This window comes from Perca fluviatilis, chromosome 22 (assembly GCF_010015445.1).
Source record: "Perca fluviatilis chromosome 22, GENO_Pfluv_1.0, whole genome shotgun sequence".
Lineage (NCBI taxonomy): Eukaryota > Metazoa > Chordata > Actinopteri > Perciformes > Percidae > Perca > Perca fluviatilis.
In genome coordinates this window covers 18,782,396-18,804,679 of record NC_053133.1, presented here as the reverse complement: position 1 = coordinate 18,804,679, position 22,284 = coordinate 18,782,396, and the positions used below count along the sequence as shown (strand labels likewise).

General features: G+C 40.7%; 1 protein-coding gene across 1 annotated transcript in view; it reads left to right on the top strand.

Moving 5' to 3' along the window:
- LOC120552352 (collectin-12-like) overlaps nucleotides 1-22,284 on the top strand; it is a 37,968-nt gene that overhangs the window by 6,265 nt on the left and 9,419 nt on the right. The window contains exon 3 of the mRNA XM_039790345.1: nucleotides 20,673-20,795. Within this exon, the coding sequence (XP_039646279.1) occupies nucleotides 20,673-20,795 (123 nt within the window). The remainder of the gene's footprint in view (nucleotides 1-20,672; nucleotides 20,796-22,284) is intronic.

The window sequence follows — 22,284 nt, the reverse complement described above, 5'->3', positions numbered from 1 at the left end:
ATCAGTTATTATTTGGTAAAGCATACAAAGCCTTCTTCACTGTCGGCCATACCACTGTTAAAAATGTTCCTTTGGCCTTGAGACTTCAGTCAGCTTGGCTTCGCAAATGTATTTATTCTCATCTCTTTTTGCTGCTAATGATTACATTTTCTCTCACGTGATTCTCATAGTCCATAAAGTCACAAATCTTTTCCTGAATTGCAACTTATTGTTACAACTGCTGAAATCAATATTTTTATATTAACAATGGATCAAGTGACCATTTGTAACTTGAAAGGTGTTGCTCACTGTGAAAAACCAGAAGATTATTACTTGACTCTGCAGGACACCTCTGTTTTGTGGAGCTTTATAGCATATTTCAGCTCATTGTTTTTGGTTTTACAGCTCGTAAGTTTACAGGTTCAGTCTCCAGAAAATAAAAAAGCTCCAGAAAACCACTGTATGCGACCAGTTAGCGACTAGCTGGTGAACATAGTGGAGCATTTAGCTGCTAAAGAGCTGCAGTACATCCCTCAGGAGTTGGTGGAGACCAAAAGAGAGTTAAAAGGAGAGTGAATAATAATCTCACATACATCAGATGGACTCAAACGCGACTCAAATGAATGCTTAAGTTCCTCTGTGTCTGCTGGATGAATGCAACTGTTACTTATCGACCCGTCTCTCTCACTGCCTTTCTCTTTATACATCCATGACCTCTTCCCTGTCCTGTCCACGAGCATGAACGGAGTCTTGTGTGGCTGAGCCCGAGACACTTTGTTTGTTCCCCATTTACAGAGCCAGGGGTCTCATTTATAAAACTGTGTGTAGGATCCTTACTAAGTGTATGTACGCCCATACCATAAATAGTCAATGCAAAGCACCTCGTGAATGCTGATCAGTATATGAATGACACTGGCAGTTGTTACACCGAATCATGATGACTGGCGGAGAAAAAGCTTCCCAGACGTTCGGGAATTGCTTCAAATTGAATTATAATTTTGGCCTGTTGTCGCACAGTGTATGGAACCCTGATTTATAGACTACATATATTAATAATACGTCCAAAACGGCAGGCATTACGGCACTCAGGGACAGCTTCGATATATCAGACGTATATGATAAGATTTAACAGAACTATATATTATATCCAAACAAGCCTTAGTGATAAAGTTGAAGATTATATATAATATTTATTTTTTAAAAACACTTTGTTTGCTGTCTGACATTTCCCTCTGGAAACAGACGGTTTCCCGCAGAAGTGGCGAGGACCTGTATTTGGACCGGGATGGCATCATGCAGCATTACGCACGGCTTCACCGCAGTATTTATATGTTTACAACAATTTTTGATTGTTGACACCTTGCCATCACAGCATCAACCAGTGTAGTGTAGTATCCCCCATCCCGAGATACAATTTGAAGACGAAATAAAGTGTAATAGGCAAACACACTTTTCTTCATGCAGGTTTTGTCACAAACAGTATTAAAGTTCGGACTGATATCGAGGACATTAAGGGTAACGATTCCGCGAGAGCTTAACAGCTGTATTTTCAGACAGAACTATTTTTTATTTAAGATTTGAGTTGGAGGTGTTTATGGAACAATTATCTCAGTACAAGCTCAAATAACACTGCTGGATTTCAGCTTCATGGTAACGTGGATGATTTATGAGTGAAAGAATGTGTGTGAGGCATCAATACTAGAAAATATTACGAGTAATCTTATTCCCCTTTACTTTCTGCAGTCTGACTTCAGTTCACCATCTCACCATCTGCATCGCCAATTCCTATTTTGTCTCCAAAATGTGCATACGCATGGGTCAGAGTTTGCGTGGAGGACCGCACATTCTCCCGTCAAGTTTGTTTTTTATAAATCACAACCTTTGCGTGGGAAGTGGCGTACGCACATTTTCAGCCCCGTTTTGTGCGTATGCCACGTTTATAAATGAGACCCCTGGGCTGTATATGAACACCGGTTTTCATTTCAGCACACGCACAGAAAGGACCGATATGACCGAGAGGAGATATTCACTGATTTTGACAAAAAAAAGTGTTTTGGATTAAATCGCAGACTCCACCTTTACGTGTTTCATAGTGAACTTTGTTGTTGAGAGGAGCTTTTGCAGAAGGTCTAGACGTGGACATATTGACCTGCAGCGGGTTAAACAACTGTTGTAGAGAGCAAACGTAAATGGAAAAACACTTACTGAAGTCACCTGCTAAAATGGGGCAGACCAGCAATAAAACACAGCATTTCTCTGTGACTGTCAACAAAGTAAAAATCGGCTTTTGGTATAGTGATGCAATTGGGTGCTATTTATATTTATATATATATATATATATATATATATATATAAAAGAAAGTGATTAATAAATTAATTTTTAGCATTTTCAAGCACACATTTTATTCTTTATACTGTACATGTTTTCCTCCAATAAAATGTAGCATGCATCTTTAATAGCTGTTCCTGATTATTTGTGATTTACTGCCCCATGCCTATTGCTTGTTGATTAATTAACCTGCTAAGCTGTTGCTCTGTTTGGCTCTGATGATGATCCTGGAGAGTCAACATGTCTGCTGCACTGCAACTATAATAAAACAAAAGATAGTTTCTTTTAATTTCATACAGTCATCTGCAGTAGATTCCCAAGTGTGCTTTTGCTCATAGGCACTAATTGAATTGCAATAGCATGCACTTTGATTTTTTTGTTTGAATTGTCTCAAAAACCTTCACACCCCCCATGCTTTTTAAGTACTTTAAAAGCTGTGGGGAGCACCATAAACACCTCAAAGCAATTATAAATAGAGAAATTAAAGTGGTGACAGAAGGAGAACGAGGTGAAATACTGTAAGTGTGAGTGTTTGTTTGTTTGTTTGAGAGAGAGAGAGAGAGAGAGAGAGAGAGAGAGAGAGAGAGAAGAGAGAGAAATGTAGGCAGACAAATTATATTTCCCAAGAAGACACCCAAAATCAATGAAGTATAATGTGATTGAAATAATTGAAATAAAGTCAGATGTCAGCCAGTGGCTTACAGAAACCAGCTCCATGTCTCGGTTTCACATGTCAGACTGAAGTCTTATTTTCTTTGTGTAGGGAAAGGAAAGTTCAACCACAGAATGTGGAGCAGGCTGTTAAGCCTCTGGGTGTAAACAAAAAGATGATGTACAGACCAGGGATGAGGGATTTCCTTGTATCTGGTTTTGGGAGAATCTCACACTGCCGGACAGACAGGAGGAGAGATAACACCAAGATGCTGAGTGAGCTAAAAGAGCAGGGGTTGCTGGGCGAGAGGGTATATTTTATCCCAGGAGATGGGGAAGGGAGTGAAAAGGAAGTGGGAAAAGGTGGAGGAGAGGCAGCCGTTTGTGAGAGAGCAGGAAGTGGATTGATGGCTTTAGAGGTGCATGAGAGGAGTTCTTTGTGAGGAGATAAGGGTATGTGAGTGTGTGTGTGTGTGTGATGGTAGTGGATAAAGAAAAGAGGAGGAAGTTTTAACGCTATAAGATCCAGCTGGAACTGTTTATCTACACACCTTTATGACATAAGAGCATTTGCACTCACAGATACAATTAGAAAGTCATTAGTTCAGCGCTGCAGTTTTTCAGACGTCATTACTCACGCTCTCAGACGTTTAGACACACTCTTATCTCTGTTATAACTCAATCCTTTCAACCAGGGATCCCATAGAACTCTTGAAGGCGAAAAACTGCAGCCAAAAGGGGAAATGGCAGCCGATCACAGAGGAATTTTATGAACCCATCTTTTTTCCTTTTTTCTCTCAGTTTACAGTGGTATAGCCTTGCATGACAGAGCCAGTGGTGGAAATTACTTTTACACACATGCTGTTCTTCCATGAGCTTCTTGTATGTCAATTTTACACACAACAATATAAAAGTAAAAATATAAATTCATACTTTACTGTATTAATTTGACGGCTAGTTACTACCTGCAAACTAGTCGCTTTTCGGCGAAAATCGCAGTAGAGTAGAGTTTTTATTTAGGGGTAATTTCCCATAAACGGGAGTTTCAAAAACCTACTGCGGTCTTCTTCACAATAAAACATCTTTGGTGATACGTCACTTGGCCAATCACAAACAATCACTGACATTGTTTTCTCTAACGTTGTTGTTAACATGTTTAACGTTAATGTTATAATGGAAAGCAAGCTTGTCGGCTAGTCGGCTTGTCAGCTAACATAAGATCAGCAAATTGTGTTGTTAGTTCAATGTGAAGGATTTAGGCAAGGCTATCTCCTCCATATATGAGCAAAATGAAAACGAGCACGTAATGAAACAAGACCCATTGGTGTCTGGTTTAAGGTTAATGAGTAGGGTTGGGTACCGAGACCCGGTGCTAATAGGCTACGGCACCGGACCCATCGGTGCCTTCACGACCGTTATCTACTGGACCGAATCCAACATCGCTGCATGTCACGCTAGTTAACACTACACTTGGCAGCAGGTCACGTTAGCCTACCGTTAGCTAGCTGCTGGAGTAAACACGGTTAAAATGCTGACCGCTATGCGGTGTAAAGTGTGACTGTATTTCACTATAGAGGATTCCAACAGCGAGACGTTAAACAGACTGCAGCTGCTGTTGTCTGAAAAACAACACAGATGTTGAGTTCACTTGAAACTCGCCATGCCATTCTCGCGCTGCATTCAAAGTTATTGTAAAATACCCTTTTCCCATCCAGTGGTTGTTTTTGTCGTTTAACAGGAATTGACTGGTGAAATAAGTTATTGTTATAAGTTGTAGTTTTTTTAATGTTAAAGTATTTTTTATAAATCATTTCATTTTTACCCTGTGGCCCGTTTTTTGCTCTTTTTTAAATATATATATATATATATATATATTTATTGTATATACAAAATGTGTCACCTTTTTCAGCCCTTCTGAGTTTGCAGGTATGTACTTGCATATTGTCATTTTAACATATATTCAGATATTTTCTGTTTGTATTTGGGACCCCTTGAAAATGAGATGATGCATCTCAGGAGGTTTATTGTGATATAATAAATTTGACTACTAATATATTTATTTGTCAAAAAAGTAAAATTTTGAATGCAAGGGCCTGTTTCATCAAATTTGCAACACAAGATCACTTGCCCTCGCATTAATTTCAACACATTTCAGTAATCGCTACAAATGCCATACAGTACTTGCAACCCATGCATGAGAATTCAAAAGCCCTTCTAGCACATTTATTTGTAATTTGCAAGCAACAATCAAATGTGACTTTGCAATCTGGACTTGGGAGAAACAGTGAGTGGTCATTGATAATCAGTTGAAGCAGCAACGGCTGAGATATTCTGACTTTTAGTTCCTAATATTAGTCAAGATCCAAAGACCTCAGACCCATAATGCAACTTGACACCCCCAGGTTGTAATGCAGTCTTTTGCCATGACTTGACTCACTTTTTTGGTACCTATAGTTTTCTATTTTCGTTTTCCATTACATATCGACTCAGCTCACTTGGAACCTCAACCGAGGTGGTACCATAAACAATACCAGGTACTAGTATCTACAGCATTTGTTATGGTAAAACAAAAAAAGAGTGAGTGGCAAAACGGCGTTGAAAATCCAAACCCAAACTGTGATACCCGGATGATGCATGTGAAGTTTCTCATTGACTTTAGAAAGTTAATAATGAATTGACTGACATGTAAAAACAGTGAACTGCAACTTTATTTGAATGATCTGAATACATGTTACAACACTGGACACTGTAGAGAAACTACGGCAAAATAGATGATTTTAGCACCCCAGTCAGTTCAGAGGGATCCTGTAAACTTTTGTCCAAACCTTGATGTTTTTGCCAGGACAACACATGTGCTGGTAGTTAGCTGCTATTTTCAACCTGACCTGTGATCATCCGAGTGTCAGTGACTTGTCTGACTCACCTTTCAGAGTGAGGAAAAGCAGCAAAGTCCAACTCCAGCTCTCACACACCATAATAACCCCGGTGTCCTTGACGTGACCCACATACAGATGTCAGGGGGGGGTTTCTGGAGTAAGGCCTCTATTTAAGAGCCTTAGAGGGGGTGTTTAAACAGGGGGTCTGAGTCATTGATTTAGTAATTAAATAAAAGAATTGCAGAGCACAGAGAAGGCGCTCCAAGACACCTGCATTCCTTTAATGCGTCCCGTGAAAAGGCCCGTGTTCCGTTTGGCGAGCTGCAGTTCTTTGTTCCGAAGGGAAAATGCTTCTCCATTAGATTTTACATTTGTATTCCCTCGTGTGTGTGTGTGTGTGTGTGTGTTTGTGTGTGTGTGTGTGTGTGTGTGTCTCTTATAATACAAACGGATGACTTTTATATGTGAGGCTCTTGTTTCAACGAACACCTCCAGCAGCAGAACACAGAGGGACTATTTAACAATAAATTTGGGGATTCTAATTCCCTCTCTTTTATTATCAGTAAGAAACCTCCTAAATCTTGTTATTCACGGTCCAAAATGTTAATGAAAGGGGGGAAAAATGACTGTGAATGTTGCCAAGATCAACTTACAGCTTCCTGGTTTGCAAAAGGGAGTTGAAGCGGAGAGGAACAGTGAGGGGCTGCTCCAAAACTCTGTCAGACTCATAATGACTATCACATTTTCCATGTGTAGCAAAGACTGCAGACAGAGGGAATTCACTAAATTCATTTTCTGGCACCTTGCAGAGCTCTTCACAATGTTTATATATGCATGCATATGGTTAATTAAATTAAAAAGGAATAAGATAAAGTGTATTTCTTTTGTTCACATACGTCAGAAAATGTTGATGCTCCACTTTGAGTCAAAGCTACTCTGAACATACAGAGTTTGTGTTAATGTAGCCCACATTCACAATAGTCTGTATCATAAAAATAAAATGGTTAGAACATTTTCCGTGGTCATTTGACAAAATGGCGATTGTTGTTACAGTAGTTGTCAGGATGACAACACACGTCAGTGGGGCTGTAAATTGTGTGGCAAGTGAGGAAGAGGGACACTGACAGGGACTGTCAGCAGACCGTTAGACCCAGCCCGCTGTTTGGCTCATTCTTTGTAACCAATGCAGCATGAAAGCACGACAGAACAAGCCAGCCAGCCAGCCAGCCGGCCAACCAGCCAGTGGACGTCTTGTTGGTTGGCTAACGTTAGCTTGCTGACTCTGTGCCCCACCTGTAGCAGAAAATTAGCCGCACAAACCTGCCAATCATCTGGCGATAGCAATGTGCTTTGTGTGGATGAAGCATTCACTTGTGAAATCTGACTGATTTAGCGGTTGGCTCTCTGCCTCGTAATGTTACTACTCCACTGCTCGTTTGTCCATTACTGCAAAACCTCACTTCCGCAACTTACCACCGTGCTTACCGCAAGTCGGTTTATATGGAAGTTTATACGTTGCCATGGCAGTGGTACACCTACAAACGGCTGCCACTCTGACCATTCTGCTACGTTGATTTGAATGGGAATAGCCTTTGTATCCATTTTATTTCTATGGTCTGTATTCAGTGACTCCATATGTTTTCAACTTCCCATGTATGGCAGGTATGACAATGCTTTTATTGGCATTACCTCTCCTTACAGGCATGTAAAGAAAAGTACGAAATACAGGGCCATATTACAATAGACATACAGTATGTTTAAAGGAATAGAAGCAATTTTATATTTTAAAAAGCAGTAGTAAAAGACAATGGTTAGAATGTAAAATTTTAGCCTAAAGCGCGTGTGTCTGCACGCATAAAGTAGGTAATTTATAATCTGCGGAGTCTGGCAGTCTGGTGGTGTTGGTTCAGATGCTGGGGGAGTCAATCTGTGGGAGGGGTGCGTGGGGTCTTTTATGATGCAGCCAGCTTTTTTTGATGCATTTTTTGGTTTGTTCTCAGTTTGATAACAAAATGTTTTTGCTGTTTCGAGTAACAAAACCATCTCTTTGGTCCCCGATGACTCCTGTGTAGCACAGATTCTTCCAGAATCAGTTTCCCTTTCCTGCACTTCCTCTAGATTACCCTAAACACAACTGTTTGTGTAGTAATTTAAAGCCATTGTCTGGTGTTGATTACTGCTTTGGGTAAGTGGTGTGATTCACGACCCAGATGTCAGACAGCTCCTCTTGATGCTTCGTCTTGACTTCAGGCTGCTCTGAGGTAGAAGAGCGTGCCATCCTCATGTCTGGAGTGTGTGTGTCTGGACAGATTTTGGCAGAAAAACGTCCACTTCTTCCTGACCAGGCTGGCGTGTTGTCATTCAGACTGACAGACCATGCCCCCGCATCCGACCGCAGATGTGGCGGGCCACCCAGAAGGAACTCCAACACTCATGATGCTGCATAACAGACGGCATTTCCATTGTTACCTACCTCAGAGAGCATCTCGTCGGTTTTTAGACCTGTTTTTGTATTTTGTCTTGCTGACTTTGGAGCAAAAGTGTATCATTTTGTAATTGAACATTCTGCTTGCGGTTTGCGCTCACCCTTGGATATGAATTATTGTTCTGAGCAATTCATACAAGCGATCATATTTTTTAGGTTTCCATTCAGAATTTTCCACTTTCTGAGCAGTGCATATTTTGTTCAAAAGATATATTTTTTTAAATACTACTTGTACACTGTAAGAAATAATCAGGTTGAAGAATCACCTGTGAAGTTACAAAAAAGCTCAACTACAAGATTAGATTATATAACCGTATTTTTCAGATTTGCTTGTATTTTCATCTGTAACTGAATTAATTCGAAGCCTCTTTAAAGTCCAGTTTAGACCAAAGATTCACAACAAGACGACTTGAAATTTGCAACTTCTCGCAACGAGCCGGTTTGCAGCGTTCTAAAACCTGCCAGTTCACACCAATGCGACGAGACGGTGTATCATCTCCATAACAACGCATCTTTGTACTTACATTACATGTCATTTATCTGACGCTTTTATCCAAAGCGACTTACAATTGTTATATATCAGAGGTTGCGCGCCTCTGGAGCAACTAGGGGTTAAGTGTCTTGCTCAGTGACACGTTGGTTAATGTAGCGCTGTGGGAATCGATCCCACACCAAAGGCATGTGTCATATCCACTGCGCCATCACCACCCACCTACTTCTGTTCTAACTTCCGACTTTCAGGCTTTTTTTATACATGGATATATAATTTGTTGTGTCTAAATATGAATGTGGATAACGTTAGTGAAAGTGAGATGCTTGCTACAGTTGCATCTCTAGTGATGAATCGGCGAAAACACGTTTTCTTTCTCTGATTCCCTGCTTTTTTCTAACGCCGCTGGGCGCCCCCTCTCTTCAGTCACTCTCTAGCTCGCCTGACCATATAACGTTACCGTGCTTTAAGGGCGGTTGTTGATGCTCCGTCTAAGACTCTGCCATTTCGACCAGCTGTTTGTAACATAAAAATAAAATGGATTATGGGTCATTTTATTTTTATAGTTCATAGCTGACTTTACCAGCAGACTTCTCTATTGGCTGTTGAAACAGGTGACGTCCCTTACGTTCTAAAACCAGCCTCTACGACTTAAACAGCTGAGTCGCAGCGAGACCATGAGCTGGTTTGAGTCGAGCTCAGAGCTCTGAAACTTTTCCTTGCGACGTTCTAAAATCGTCTCGTCACGAATCTTTGGTCCGAAATGGGCTTTAGGCAGTCTAACCTTCTAACAACACACAGTCACAATATTCATATTTTACAGCCCTCCATGTTCTCTCAAAGCCACCGTTAAATGATAGAGCTTCTTATTACAAGCAACCCTAAATCACAGAGCGGCTTTCTCCACAATGACCATAATGTTATACCGACATTACCCACAAGCAACACCAGAGCAGAAACCACCGGCTCAAGAAGAAAATGTCAGTCCACAGTTAAAGAAACACATTCAGAGAACACAAGAGGTGCTTCGGTGTAGACCTGTCCTCCGTCCATATGGCGCAGTGAGCGGTGGATGTGGCCAACATGGTGATGTGTTTGGCTAATGTGCGCATGGCCTGTAAAAGAACTGTCCCATTGAGATTTTCCCCAACCGGCTTTCTGTCAAGTATCCAACAAATCTGCACAGCTCTTTAAAGCCTACCTGGTATTGTCTGGCAGCAGAACAGGAACTGTAGTTCAGTACATTTACACTGTTTTAGCAAGACATGAAGCGTGACAGTAGACTGTTACGACAGCTGAAAAATGAGGGGGTTTTCGTGGTCATTTTACTACAATCTGGGTTATCTTGGAACATGCTTCTAGTGGCCTTTATCGGTTCTGCATGTTTAGGTGATTTTGCATTAGCACTCAGCCGTGGTGGTTGCAGCTCTGAAGCCTGAATGACCTCAACCATAATATGTGTTGTCATTTTGCATGCAGGAGTATACAGTACACCACTTTCTTTACTATAACCAGGATGCTGTTTATGCTGTACTAGCAAGTAAATAAAAAGTTTTGTAAACAGGATGCAAACAAAACCAAAAATGGTAATTTTATTGCCAAATTACAAATACCTTTTTTTTTTCTTGGTTTATTATCACAGCTTCTTATCAAAGGGAAAATGTCACCTTATTTATTTTATTTCTGGTTTTCCCTGACTGGCGACATTCAGCTGTTTGTTTTTCTTTGAAGTACTTGCCAGTGCTCCTTCGGCACTGGGGGGTCTTTGTAGTGGTTTTCACATTTTGACTGCCACCTGAAGCAACCCGCGGAAGATCTCTAGACATCGATCAGATGTGGTTTCGGAAACAACAACTCAGATCCAGATCCTTGCAGCTGAGAGTTGACTTCAATATTGAAAATGCTGAATGAAAGAGACTTCTTGTGGTGCAACATTGTTAAAAAGAAAATAAGATTCAAATACTGTGTGGTTATATTGTGAAGTGCTGCACTTTGTAATCATGTCTTCCAGTTGAATGGCAGCTGACTGAAGACAAACCGCCGTTGAATCATGTCTTTCATTGGATAAAGCATTTCTTTTGCTTTTCTTGTCCTGCTCTCCTTCATTCTCTCTTTTAACTGACTACTTCTTTTTGCTGATGGTGTTGTGTTTCCTTCAAAGTTGAGCGTAGGCAGACTATCAAATTCTGGATGCTAATGTGAGGGTTATTAAACAGTGGGCCACACACACACACACACACACACACACACATACACACACACACACACACCACACACACACACACACACACACACACACACACACACACACACACACACACACACACTTACTAGAGAGCTGCAACGTTTTGGGGTGCTTAAGCCCTGATGTTTTGCTTTGTAACCAAAGCCCAAGTCACTCCGTTGGGCCCCAAATCCCTAAACTGAGTAAGTCCATTCCCGCTCCCCATCTCTCATTGTTGATGTAGTTTTCTGGAAATACGACCTGTTTGTGTAACTGCAACGAGCGCTGAGTCTGTGCAGAGCCGAGCGGGGCCTCCGGGCTCATGGGAGGGGGCAGGGCTGCAGGGCGGGGCGATGCTGCTGCGGGCTGCGTGCCTGTCTGACCTCAGCTCATCTGAAAACCATTTTGGAAGTGTTTATTTCTCTACCTTTACTATCGGTCGGTGAGATGTCATTATGGTAGCATGAGGAGTGGGCAGTTTGGCCATGCTCTCTGTGTCTGTTCCAAAATCATTTGCAAAGCTGACAGACCACTTTCTGTTTCAAGAAAGTGAACAACTACAAAGGTTCTTTGCATCTTTCCATCTTGCACATTCAGTGGAGACCAGCTGATATTTTTGCACTTAGTAAGCTAAAATACAACTAACAGAAACCCATATTTTCTACTTCTTGCCTCTTTGCTTTTTTAACGTGTCTAATGGAAACTCATAAATCTGTCATTGGATCAAAGCGGATCTGAAAGATGAATTTGATCTTTGTGTAGAAAATAAAAGTTCTGCCTCACTCCCCCACAGCGAGGCGGCAGACAGTTGGAGCCTGAGCTGCTAGATGCTGCAATCTTGGTTGCCTCATAATTTGACAATGCCTTTTGTTGGATGTGATAAAAAAGCTATGTCAGAAATATTCCTTTTTTCTTTCCTTCCCATTTTTACGTGGATGATCTGGCCCATGTCACAGTCCCTGAGAGGTTCCTGGCTCTCTGTGGATGATGTGACAGGGGTTACTGGCTTTTACAGTTCATCCGTCATTGCTTTCTCTCCACCTCTCAAATCTTTAAATGATTTCGCTTTTTTCACTTTCCCTCTTGTTTTCTCAGATTTTGTTTTTTCTCTCTGAATTCATTATACATATAGCCACGAACATCATGCCCGCCTGTCTCATGTGATGGAGGCGTATGGTTTCAATCATATGAAATAAACGAGATGGAGCCTGAATCAGGCCACACATGGAGCCAAGATGGTGCCAGTTTCCTGCAAGGCCCCAAAGCCATCCCATGAACTCAGAACCCTTTGGCCCTAATTCTGCACTTCCTCTGATTGCGTCATTGGCAGGTACGGCCTTGAAGTGAGCGCAGTGGGCATGCTGCAGGACAGGGTATATTCTCCAAGCTGTTAAACAGTCAGTTATTAGGCGAGGTAACCATGAAGCCAGGACCTCCGCTGCGAGAGAGCTTTCTGCATTGGCCATGGATTGTGTTCAGCGTGTACTCTCTTCACATGTTCCTTTAAAAGGAAAATGCTTCCAAAAGTATAACTGAAAGAGCTAGTGATTTTATTTTCATTTTTATGTCCATGTTTTTGTTTTGTGGTTCCAGAGTTATGTATAAAATCGCATTTTCTCTGCCAGAAAGTCTCCTTTATCAATATACCTTCTGTATGGCTGCAAAGAACACAACACAACAAGTTTACTTCTGATGCTCCTAACATTTTAAAGTAAGAAATGACCAATTGAGATAAATGTCACCAAAGCAGGCTTAGCTAAAGTAGGTACACCAAGGAGGTGCATTGAAACATCACAAAACACCTCAGATTGCAAGTAATGGAAGTTTGAAAAGATCCAAAAGGGGACTATTTCTTTTAAAATCGTGCACTGGTAAAAACACACACACACACGCACGCAGACACACACACACACACACACACACACACACACACTTGTGCACCCATACCATTGCAGCACATGATTTAGTGCAGGCCACCTCACCATGTCATTGAGAAAGCTGAGCGTTGTATGACTCATTCATTGAGCCATCATCTCCCTACTGACTGTAAAACAGCTTGGCTAAGATTACAGTGTATCAGAGATCTTGTAAAACTGAAAAATAATTCTGCTTGAGTAATGAAGGACATATGGCATAAAGGATGACTGTTTAAGAAAACAATTGGAAACAAACAACTACAGTTTTGGCATTCAGTAAAACAAAAAATAATTTCACAAACAGCAGAGACACTGTTGGTAGATAACAGCTGTCCACTCTGTAATGTAATGAAGATTCATTTAATCAAGTTGTGGACTTGAGTGCAATTTTGAGGCACTTTATGTGATTGAAGTATATTTTAAATGATTCTGAGGGCATAATTTTTGTCTGCAGAGAAATTAGACGATTATGGTGAAAACTGGAGAAGTTTGTGTCACTTATCTCCGTGTCGCTTGAACCTGTGGGATGATGGGAATGTTTAGATACTACCACTAGGGGGCGCCACCGTCCCAAATCTTTAAAGTAGTGCTCTCAGTTAAATGCGTTATTAAAATTTTTTTATCGCGAGATTAACGTTCTTTTCGGCCTAGCAAACTTTGTCATTTTTTTTCACATGCTGTTGTAACAACTAGTAACGTTAGAAAAACTACAACACCACACCGGATCTAGCTAGACCGGAAACATCACAACAGGCACGCCGGACACACTTGTTTGGGCTTGCGAGTCGGCCAAAGAGTAGTAGGCTAACGTTACGTTTTGAGTGGATGGCGAGCGCGAGACGCCGAAATGGATGCCAATAAGATTCTGAATGGAAAGTTTACTTTTAAAAAGTTGCCAATGGTTCCATTGACAAGACCAAAGTGATCTGTGTGTTTTGTCGTTGTGAAGTGAGCTATCATCGCAGCACGTCCAGTCTGAAATATCACTTGATGGCCAAGCACACAGCTGATGAGAATACTCCGCCCCCTCGTCAAAGCCAGGCGACAATGGATGACTTCAGACAGAAGCACATGGATACCACAACTAAGAACAAACTTACTGCAGCCATAGCTAAATGGGTCCAAGTGAGAATATTAGTGTGAAATTGAACACTACAGTATATGCCAATGTTGTTTTCAATAAAAAAAACATTTGCACAAAGCAAGCCAATCCACTTTTCCATGTTAAGAGCATTAAAATGAGAAAAAAATAATGGGACAAAAAAAAATCAAAGGACATTTATAATAGATAAAAATGTGCGATTAATTGCGAGTTAACTATGACATTAATGCGATTAATCGTGATTAAATATTTTAATCGTTTGACAGCACTACTTTAAAGCAACAAATAGTGGCTTTAAGTTTTTGCCTCTCTGTTTTATCTGGCAGAAAACTAACACGGGAGGCAGATTTACGATTTGTATTGTATCCATGACGACTAAGCTTCCCTAACCTACAGTTTCCCTAAACCTAAGTTGTTTTTGTGCCTAAAAGAAACCAAAATGTAACCATAGCGTTGTCATATCATAAAATGGATTTACTTTTGAAACAGTACCGAGTCCTTTCAATAGTGGTGAATATCAGAAAGCACTTGCATGTAATTCTGGAGAGCATGGACATATTTTGTTGTTTAATTTGGATGACTCGTTCTTTCTGTCCCTCTTCATTCAGTTATTTTCTGTCCCTTTTTCTCTTATATCCATTTCCTTCTTTCTCTCAAATGTTCCTCTGTCCTTCCTTTCTGCCTTTCTTTGTTTGTTTGTTTCTTTCTTTCTTCCAATGCCCAAAATAGTAAAAAGTGAGGATATTAAGTTACCTCTCCTTCTTCACAATGATTGTTTTTCATATGGCATTGTATAATTTTAAATACAGGATTTTTACTTGTAACAGAGTATTATCCCGTTCTGATATGCTTTGACTTAGTTTGAGGCTTAGAGGACTTCTTCCACTGCTGTAGTTTGTCTTGAACTCCTCTCTTTGTCTTTGGTGCCAGGTATAATTCACTGATTGCCCTCTTGGAGTAATGTGCACTTTGGTTCCTGGAAAGGGGTTGAGTGTTTGTTAGGCGAGGCAGGGATCCAAATCACAGTTTTTGTGACCTCAGCTCACAGCTTTGTGTTCCCATTCGTTACTATAGCGTCCCTTCTGCTATTTACAGTAAATAAACATTGTCTTTTAATGAGCAGGGCCCACACACCGGCCATGCTTTGCTGTGGAAATTACTTTGGAATTTCTGGGTCGATTGACCGGCCATGTTGAGATGAAAAAGATGATGTTTGGGTAATCCTTTGTTTCAGGAAATGACTGAAGACACAAGGTGGACAGGGGGTGTCTGGATATTATTTCAGCATAAAGGTTTTGCAGGAACAATGGGTGACTTCTTCCAGCCAAAGCACACAAAGACATTCACATTTGAAAAGCCGCTAGTGTGTTGTTGTTGTTTTGGGAAAGGCTCTTTGTCTTTGGAGCATCAGTTTTTCTTTGCTATGAGCAGTAAAAGTGTTGTTGTCAGCTTGTGGTCTGAGCATCCTGGACGATGGTTATTTTTGTGGTTGTGGTCGGTCAGATCCGACTGTGTCTGACTGCGCAGGCGAAGGGAAAGATGACGAATCAGAGTCCGATTTAATGACGAGCAGCCAAACTAAAGGAAACCGAGTCTCTGATGTTAAACTGTGAACAAGGAGGTCAGTGTTCACTTGTGTTTTTCCACAGTCTGTTGCAAGTTCTCTTCTTCCTAATTTTGAATATTTAATAAAAAGTGTGTCACACTAGAAGCTTCTTCTTTAACTTGATTACATATAGTAACTCCACACGTAGCCAAACTTCATGTGCTACAAACCTCAAGATATTTTATCCATGTGTGAGGATTTGTGGTTCTGGGTCGTGTTAGTGTAAATGATATTTGAGAATGTGTGAAAGACGTTTGTCCTGACTGTCTCATAACCATCTGGCCATTTGTCATGTAAACAGGCCATACCCTAGGTGTCTCTATGTTTGGTTTTTCGGATTGTGTATAATATAGGACTGCCCGATGTGCGATATATAACATTGAATATCGCGATAACGATATTACTTGCGATAGATAAACATATATTGAAATGTTGCATTTCTGCTGCTTTCAGTTTTTTGCTAAAATATAACAAATTGCTTGTTGAATTTAAAACAAATGAAAGGAAATCATTTCTAACGTTCTTTAATTGAACACATTGAACATGAAATTGAATATAAAAGGCACCACTAAAAAAAAGAATGACAATTACATTTTAATGTGCAGTTTTCTGCTGATATTTTCTTTCAACCAACACAAAACATCTCTTGAGTGTCTTTCGCGATATTTTGCAGCCTTTTGCGACGTGTTTATTGCGGCAGTTTATAATCGCAATGACGATAAAAAATTTATATATTGTGCAGTCCTAGTTTAATATGGAGTCAAAACTTGATTCGCTTTGTCTATGGTATAGTCCCCTATAACACTTTAGTAATGCATAATATCTTGGATTTAGGTTTTAATTTCTTTATGCAAACTGTGTCGAATCAAATCATATTAAACAAAAACAGCCAGAGTAAGAGGACATGAATGTGACAATATAGTTTACAAAGCCACATCCCATGTAAGCATGGCTGTGGTTATTTGCAGGTAAAAAATAGACCAAGTTCAAACTGAGCTAAATTTGGTGAAAAAGTGAGCTTTATAGATGTCTATACTTACATATAAACATTGTTTTAACAGGACTTCACTGATTATCCTTTAATGTGTAATTAGAACCTGCTTCTCATTGAAATGTCATCATTTAAATGCTGTTGAAACACGTAAACTAAACAGTTACTTTTCAACCCAATTTAGCCCATTATAACCGTAACACCTGGATGCCTTGTATCTCTCCCCCTGTAGGTATGTGGCAGAATCTAGCATAACTAACTAACTAATGCTAGTTATTAAACCTCAATACGTTTTTGATACCGACCAAAATGTTTCCAGACTTTTTCAAGTACAGAAAGCCGGCATCATATGGTTGATATGAGTCATACTCTTATTCAAACTTTCTTTGATCAAACAGTTTCAAAGTGCATGTATGGTTGTAAACATTAAATGAAAAGACATTTACGCTACTCAAAGTAAAGTGAGGTGAAAATATCTGAATTTCAGTACTGAAACTTATATTGTTTGATTAGTAGTAGAGCTATACCGATCGGCCAACATCAGCTTATTGCAGATATGTCGTAGTGGTATATATGTTGGCCGATAAGTAACAACACATTTAGTTTGAGGTCATGTAACTGTTGACTTTCACTATGTATCTCGGTCAAAATTCTTTAAAAATGATATCTGAGGGATCCTTACCTAGATTTGTTCCGTGTTTATGTTTTTTTTTTTTTGACAGATATAGTGTTATGGATTTTGTAAACTCCCAGATATCAATCTCAAAAATCCAGTATCAATTGAGCTTTAATGAGTAACATTTTGTAAACCCCACCCAAATAATGTAGCCACTGATATTAACTAGAGATCTTCCGATGGCTCCGATACTGCCTAAAACGCTGGTATCGGTATCAGGAAGTGCTGGATTTTATGCACCGATCCGATACCACGTAATAAAGCCCTAAAGAAAATCTATGTTAAAGTAGTTTATTTATGTTCTTTTTCCGTTATAACTGACTGTCAAACTGCATAATAAAAGAAAGTTCTGGGGCATTCATTGTCAACAAGAGTTTAACCTGAGCCAGACCGACAACAAAGATAGAAATCATATCAGATCCATACAGGGATAGTAGTATACAGTTGTTAAAACATAATAAAATATATGACACACTGGTATCGGATCGGTACTCGGTATCGGCCGATACGCAAGTTCAGGTATCAGAATCGGTACCGGGAAGCAAAAAATGGTATCGGGCCATCTCTAATATTAACCCACTCAACACCAGCCAGTTAAAATCTATTTTGAAATTGAAGTTGATTGCGAACAATAAATGAACAAACAAGCCCTGATATCTTCTTCATGCTGATGCTGTACCTGTATTTAGAGACATCACAAGGAACAACAGAGATAGGAAACACAAATGGTCGGCACATAATGTAAAACCAAGAACACAACAATATTATCCTAAAGCCTCACTCAGCATTCCAGTCCAGCATCTGTCTCATCTCCTTATTTGTCCTGCTCATCCAGGAAGTGACCCACTGGGAAATGAACAGCAAGCAGGTCGCAACCCCTGATAAAGCCTCGGACAGCCCACTGGTGTGTCGACACTCGGGGGTTTGAAGAGATTACAGCTGCTCCATCTGATGTCTGTGTGCTCATAGAGGAGCTGTGTAACTGAAATCTCTCTCTTTGTTGTTGTGTTGTTGGCCATGTGTTTTGTGTTATGCCAGGTGTCCTCCATATTTGATAGCCAACGCAAAATTCTCTCCTTCTCTGCTGAGCATCTGAAGATCACCAGTCAATGCGCACTGAAATGGAAAAGCCTTTTGCCTGTGCAATAGTTTACACCCTTACAAAGTGTTTTGGTATCATTTCAGTGCAGCAGATTTGTAAACACTGTCAGCCTGTTTGGATTGGAACAGCAAATTTGGGCAGCAGCGCTTTGATTACTGTGAACTGATGAACTGATATGCTTGCTTTTTTGTGGAAGCATGCATGGGCTGACACTTCAAACATGTCAGCAGTCATGAATGATTCAGAAATGCAATCATTTATCGTGGCTGTATTCCCAGAGTGCACTTCTCTGCTTACAGTTAAACCAGTGGTTGAGGGAAGACTTTGGTAATTCCTCATACACAGCTGTGTTAGCTGCTTTGTGATTAGTAACTGGCTCCACACACCCAGAGCTGGAGCTGAGACAAATGTCTTTTAGGTACACAAACTAGGTAATACATTTTAAGGAGCCCTTTGAGGCTCTTTACATGATTAAGACATGAGCATCAGCCATGTTTTAGGGCTCTAAAAGCTGAGTTCACTCTCAGGTGTGTGTGGTACAATACATAAGCAGACAACAACACACCACAAAGATATTTTTCTCCTGACTCTCATTTCCTCTTTCTCTCCACCTTTGTTAACATTTTGTTGGTCCCACATAATTTTTGCTTTGCAAATGTGAAGATCTTGGCAAGAAATGGCCAAATGTCTCGAATAGTGGCTAGAGTTTATGTAAAGATGTCATGCCCTAAGATTTATTTACAATTTTTTTTAGTGCAGCTTCAGGCAAAAAAAAGAAAATTAAGAATTGGAGAAAGTATTTTGCCTGAGAGGCACTGGTGTCATCTGTGCTTGCAAAGAGTCTAATCTGTGGAAGCATTAAATTAAAACCCTTTTCTAAGTCTGAAGCTGTTATAATCAATATTTTTATATTCACTATCAAATGACCATATATTGGCAGATAGTATTTTTTTTCAACATAAATAACAAAACTATCTTAATACTGATTCCTTAGAACTCTGGTGGAAATGGTGGTGGAAATGGTGATTATTTTTTCTTTTCTGTAATTTCTTCATTTGTACCTGCATTGAGCTTGCACATGACAGCAGCTTTAGGCAGATGAAGTAAAGTAGGTCTCTATTTGGTGGTGGTGTCATTTGAGTTGGAATCAAAACCATGGAAAGATAAAATTTAAAACCCTTTTTAACTCAGTTAAAACTTGCCCACGCTTTTTTACTGTAAATCTCGTGTTCTCTCAGGTTGGCCGGACGCTGAGGAGGCCTCCGTTCCAGCTGGACCTGAGGTCTAACACCCGGTGATCATTAACAATCCCTTAACACCCATAAGAACGAATCAAGTTGTTAACTTTGGCATCTAAACTCCTATCGAGACCCTGATGAGCCAATCAACGCTGCATTTTTAATTTATTGAAGTATTACCTCTTGTATAAAACTAGATGTGTGGTGAACTGTTTGGCGCTAAATGGTCCTGGCCCTTTACTGGTTGATGATTAATGCCCTTGTCATTGACTGGCTTCCACATGGTGATAGTCATGTATTGCACTTTTGGTGCTCTATGTGCTGCCATGTTGAATAAGAGCTATACCTTCATATTGCGATTGTAAAGTGAGTTTCATTCCAGGTGCATGAAACCCCCAACCTTTCCACACACTTCCTGAATTGAAAATAAAAAGCAGCTGTGTTCCCGTCAGCGCTGTGGATCTCGCCACTCATCTGTCATGAAAGACATCCTCGGAAAGAAATATTTCACAAGTGTCCCCACCAGCTAAGGCCTTTTAGTTTGACTCCAAAGTCAACTGAAGCTGCAAGAAGAGAACTGGAAAAGTGCAGATTCACACAGAGGCAGCATTTAACGTTAAACAGAAGTACAACACGCGTGGTTTACTTTCAGTGCTTCTTGTGTAAAACTCATGAAGTCTGAATCTTTGTGCATACAAAACAGACATCAACTGAAAAAGAGGAAGTTTGCTGAGTGAAGGCTGAGTGAAGGAAAATAAGCATGTTGCTGAGTGTAAACAAATCAGTGGGGGGGACTGTTTTTGTGTCCCCTGCCCCTTCACCACCCAGGCCCTTAGGGAACTGCTGGACTCTTAAATGTAGACTCCAGGGCTGTTTGTCCAGATGTGGGACTCCTGGACATGGAGAGTCCTGAACTAACACCACACTCTACCCAACATGTCCTTTATTAGACCCCTCTGCTCCAGAAAAAAAATGTATTAGATCATGCGGTCTTTCTTTTTACACAGGGATCCAGGAGGGCACCCAGTGCACTAAGTGTAAAAATGAATGGGCGCTGAAGACCTCCATAGCTCTGCTCTATGTGCTGTGTACTCTCCTCACCATCGCTGTTGCTGTGCTTGGATATAAAGGTAAGATGGCCCAGTGAGCTGCACTCTACACTCTCTCTCTTCCATCACTGTGAACTGATGGGTACAATTATAGGATGACAAACATTTTAAAATATCCCTTTGGTGATGCAATTTGTTTTCTAAAATGTTGAAATGATTTGCTTACAGTGTGCTGAGAGAGCGGGCGTCCAAATACACTGTGAGAGCTTGTGTGTGTGTGTGTGTGTGTTTGTGTGTTTGTGTGTTTGTGTGTGTAAGTGGGGGAGAGGTCATCATTACCAGGGTGGCCTTCTGCATGCCCAAGCATGACATGAATCTTTTGGGGGTTGGGGGGGTTAGTGCTCGGAAGCACGGAAGGGAGGGAGAGGGGACGGGATGAGGAGGAGGGAGGGGCGAGCTAGCCTCGTTTTGTTTGAAAATACTTTGAACGTCAACAAGAAGTGCCGTCACCCAACATCGCTTAGAGCACCTTTAAGTATGAAGCTAACAGCCAGCAGCTGGTTAGCTTAGCCTAACAAAGGGTAACAAGATTCGCCTACCAGCACCTCTAAAGTTGAACATTGTTTAATCTCCAGTGGTTGCCTGGCAACATCATAGTGACGACAAGGCTCCAGAAAGTTAGTACCCCTGACCCCTGAGAAAATAGTTCAGCACTTGTTATTAACACTTCGTTTTTTTGTACAAGATTCAAAATGTTAATTAGTGAACTTTAGAGGTGGTGGTATGCATATTTTGTTACCTTTGGCTAGCTGTTTCTCCCTGTTTCCAGTCTTTATGCTAAGCTAAGCTAACTGGCTACTGGCTTTATATTTAGCTTACAGACATAAGAGTGGTATCAATCTTCTCATCTAACTCTTGGCAAGAAAGCGAGTAAGTGTTTTTCCCCAAATGCTGAACTATTCTCTGAATGGGAGTGGTATGTAGTAGAGTTTAGATTCTCTGCCCGAGCCTGACCCGAGCCCGGCCCGACCTCGGGCCTGGCCGTTATTTTCCACCACTATCCTCGGGCCGGCACGACCTCGGGCCGGGCCGGGCCCTTGATCAAGCATTTGTGTTTTTTTTAATCATTACTTTAGCCTAATTGGGTGGGGAGAAAGCTATGCCATAATCCGAACTAGTATCTATATAGGCTATATTTAGGCCAAAGTAACAAATGTGTTCAAAAAGTTACACAAGTTGGACTACAGTTACAAAATGCAACATGTGTCATGCGCGGAGTCTCCTCCTCTCCGCTTTGTTGAGTGCATTAAGTGCGGCCGCTCTTCGCCTATGACAGCAAATAAAACGGAGAAGTGGATGATGAACAGACATATGAAGCAGGCTCGCCATGGCAGAAAAGATGATAGTCAGCCTTCAACATCCTCTTTTGTTACTTCTCCAAGAATAGGCTACCCCTGAGGGCGAGGCAAGCCCTCCCAGAGAAATAGCCTACGTTGAGTTTTTTTTTTACGTTTCTTCATTCAGATCCATTTGCGATCCGTTCCATTCTGAATAAACAAACAGCGCAGTT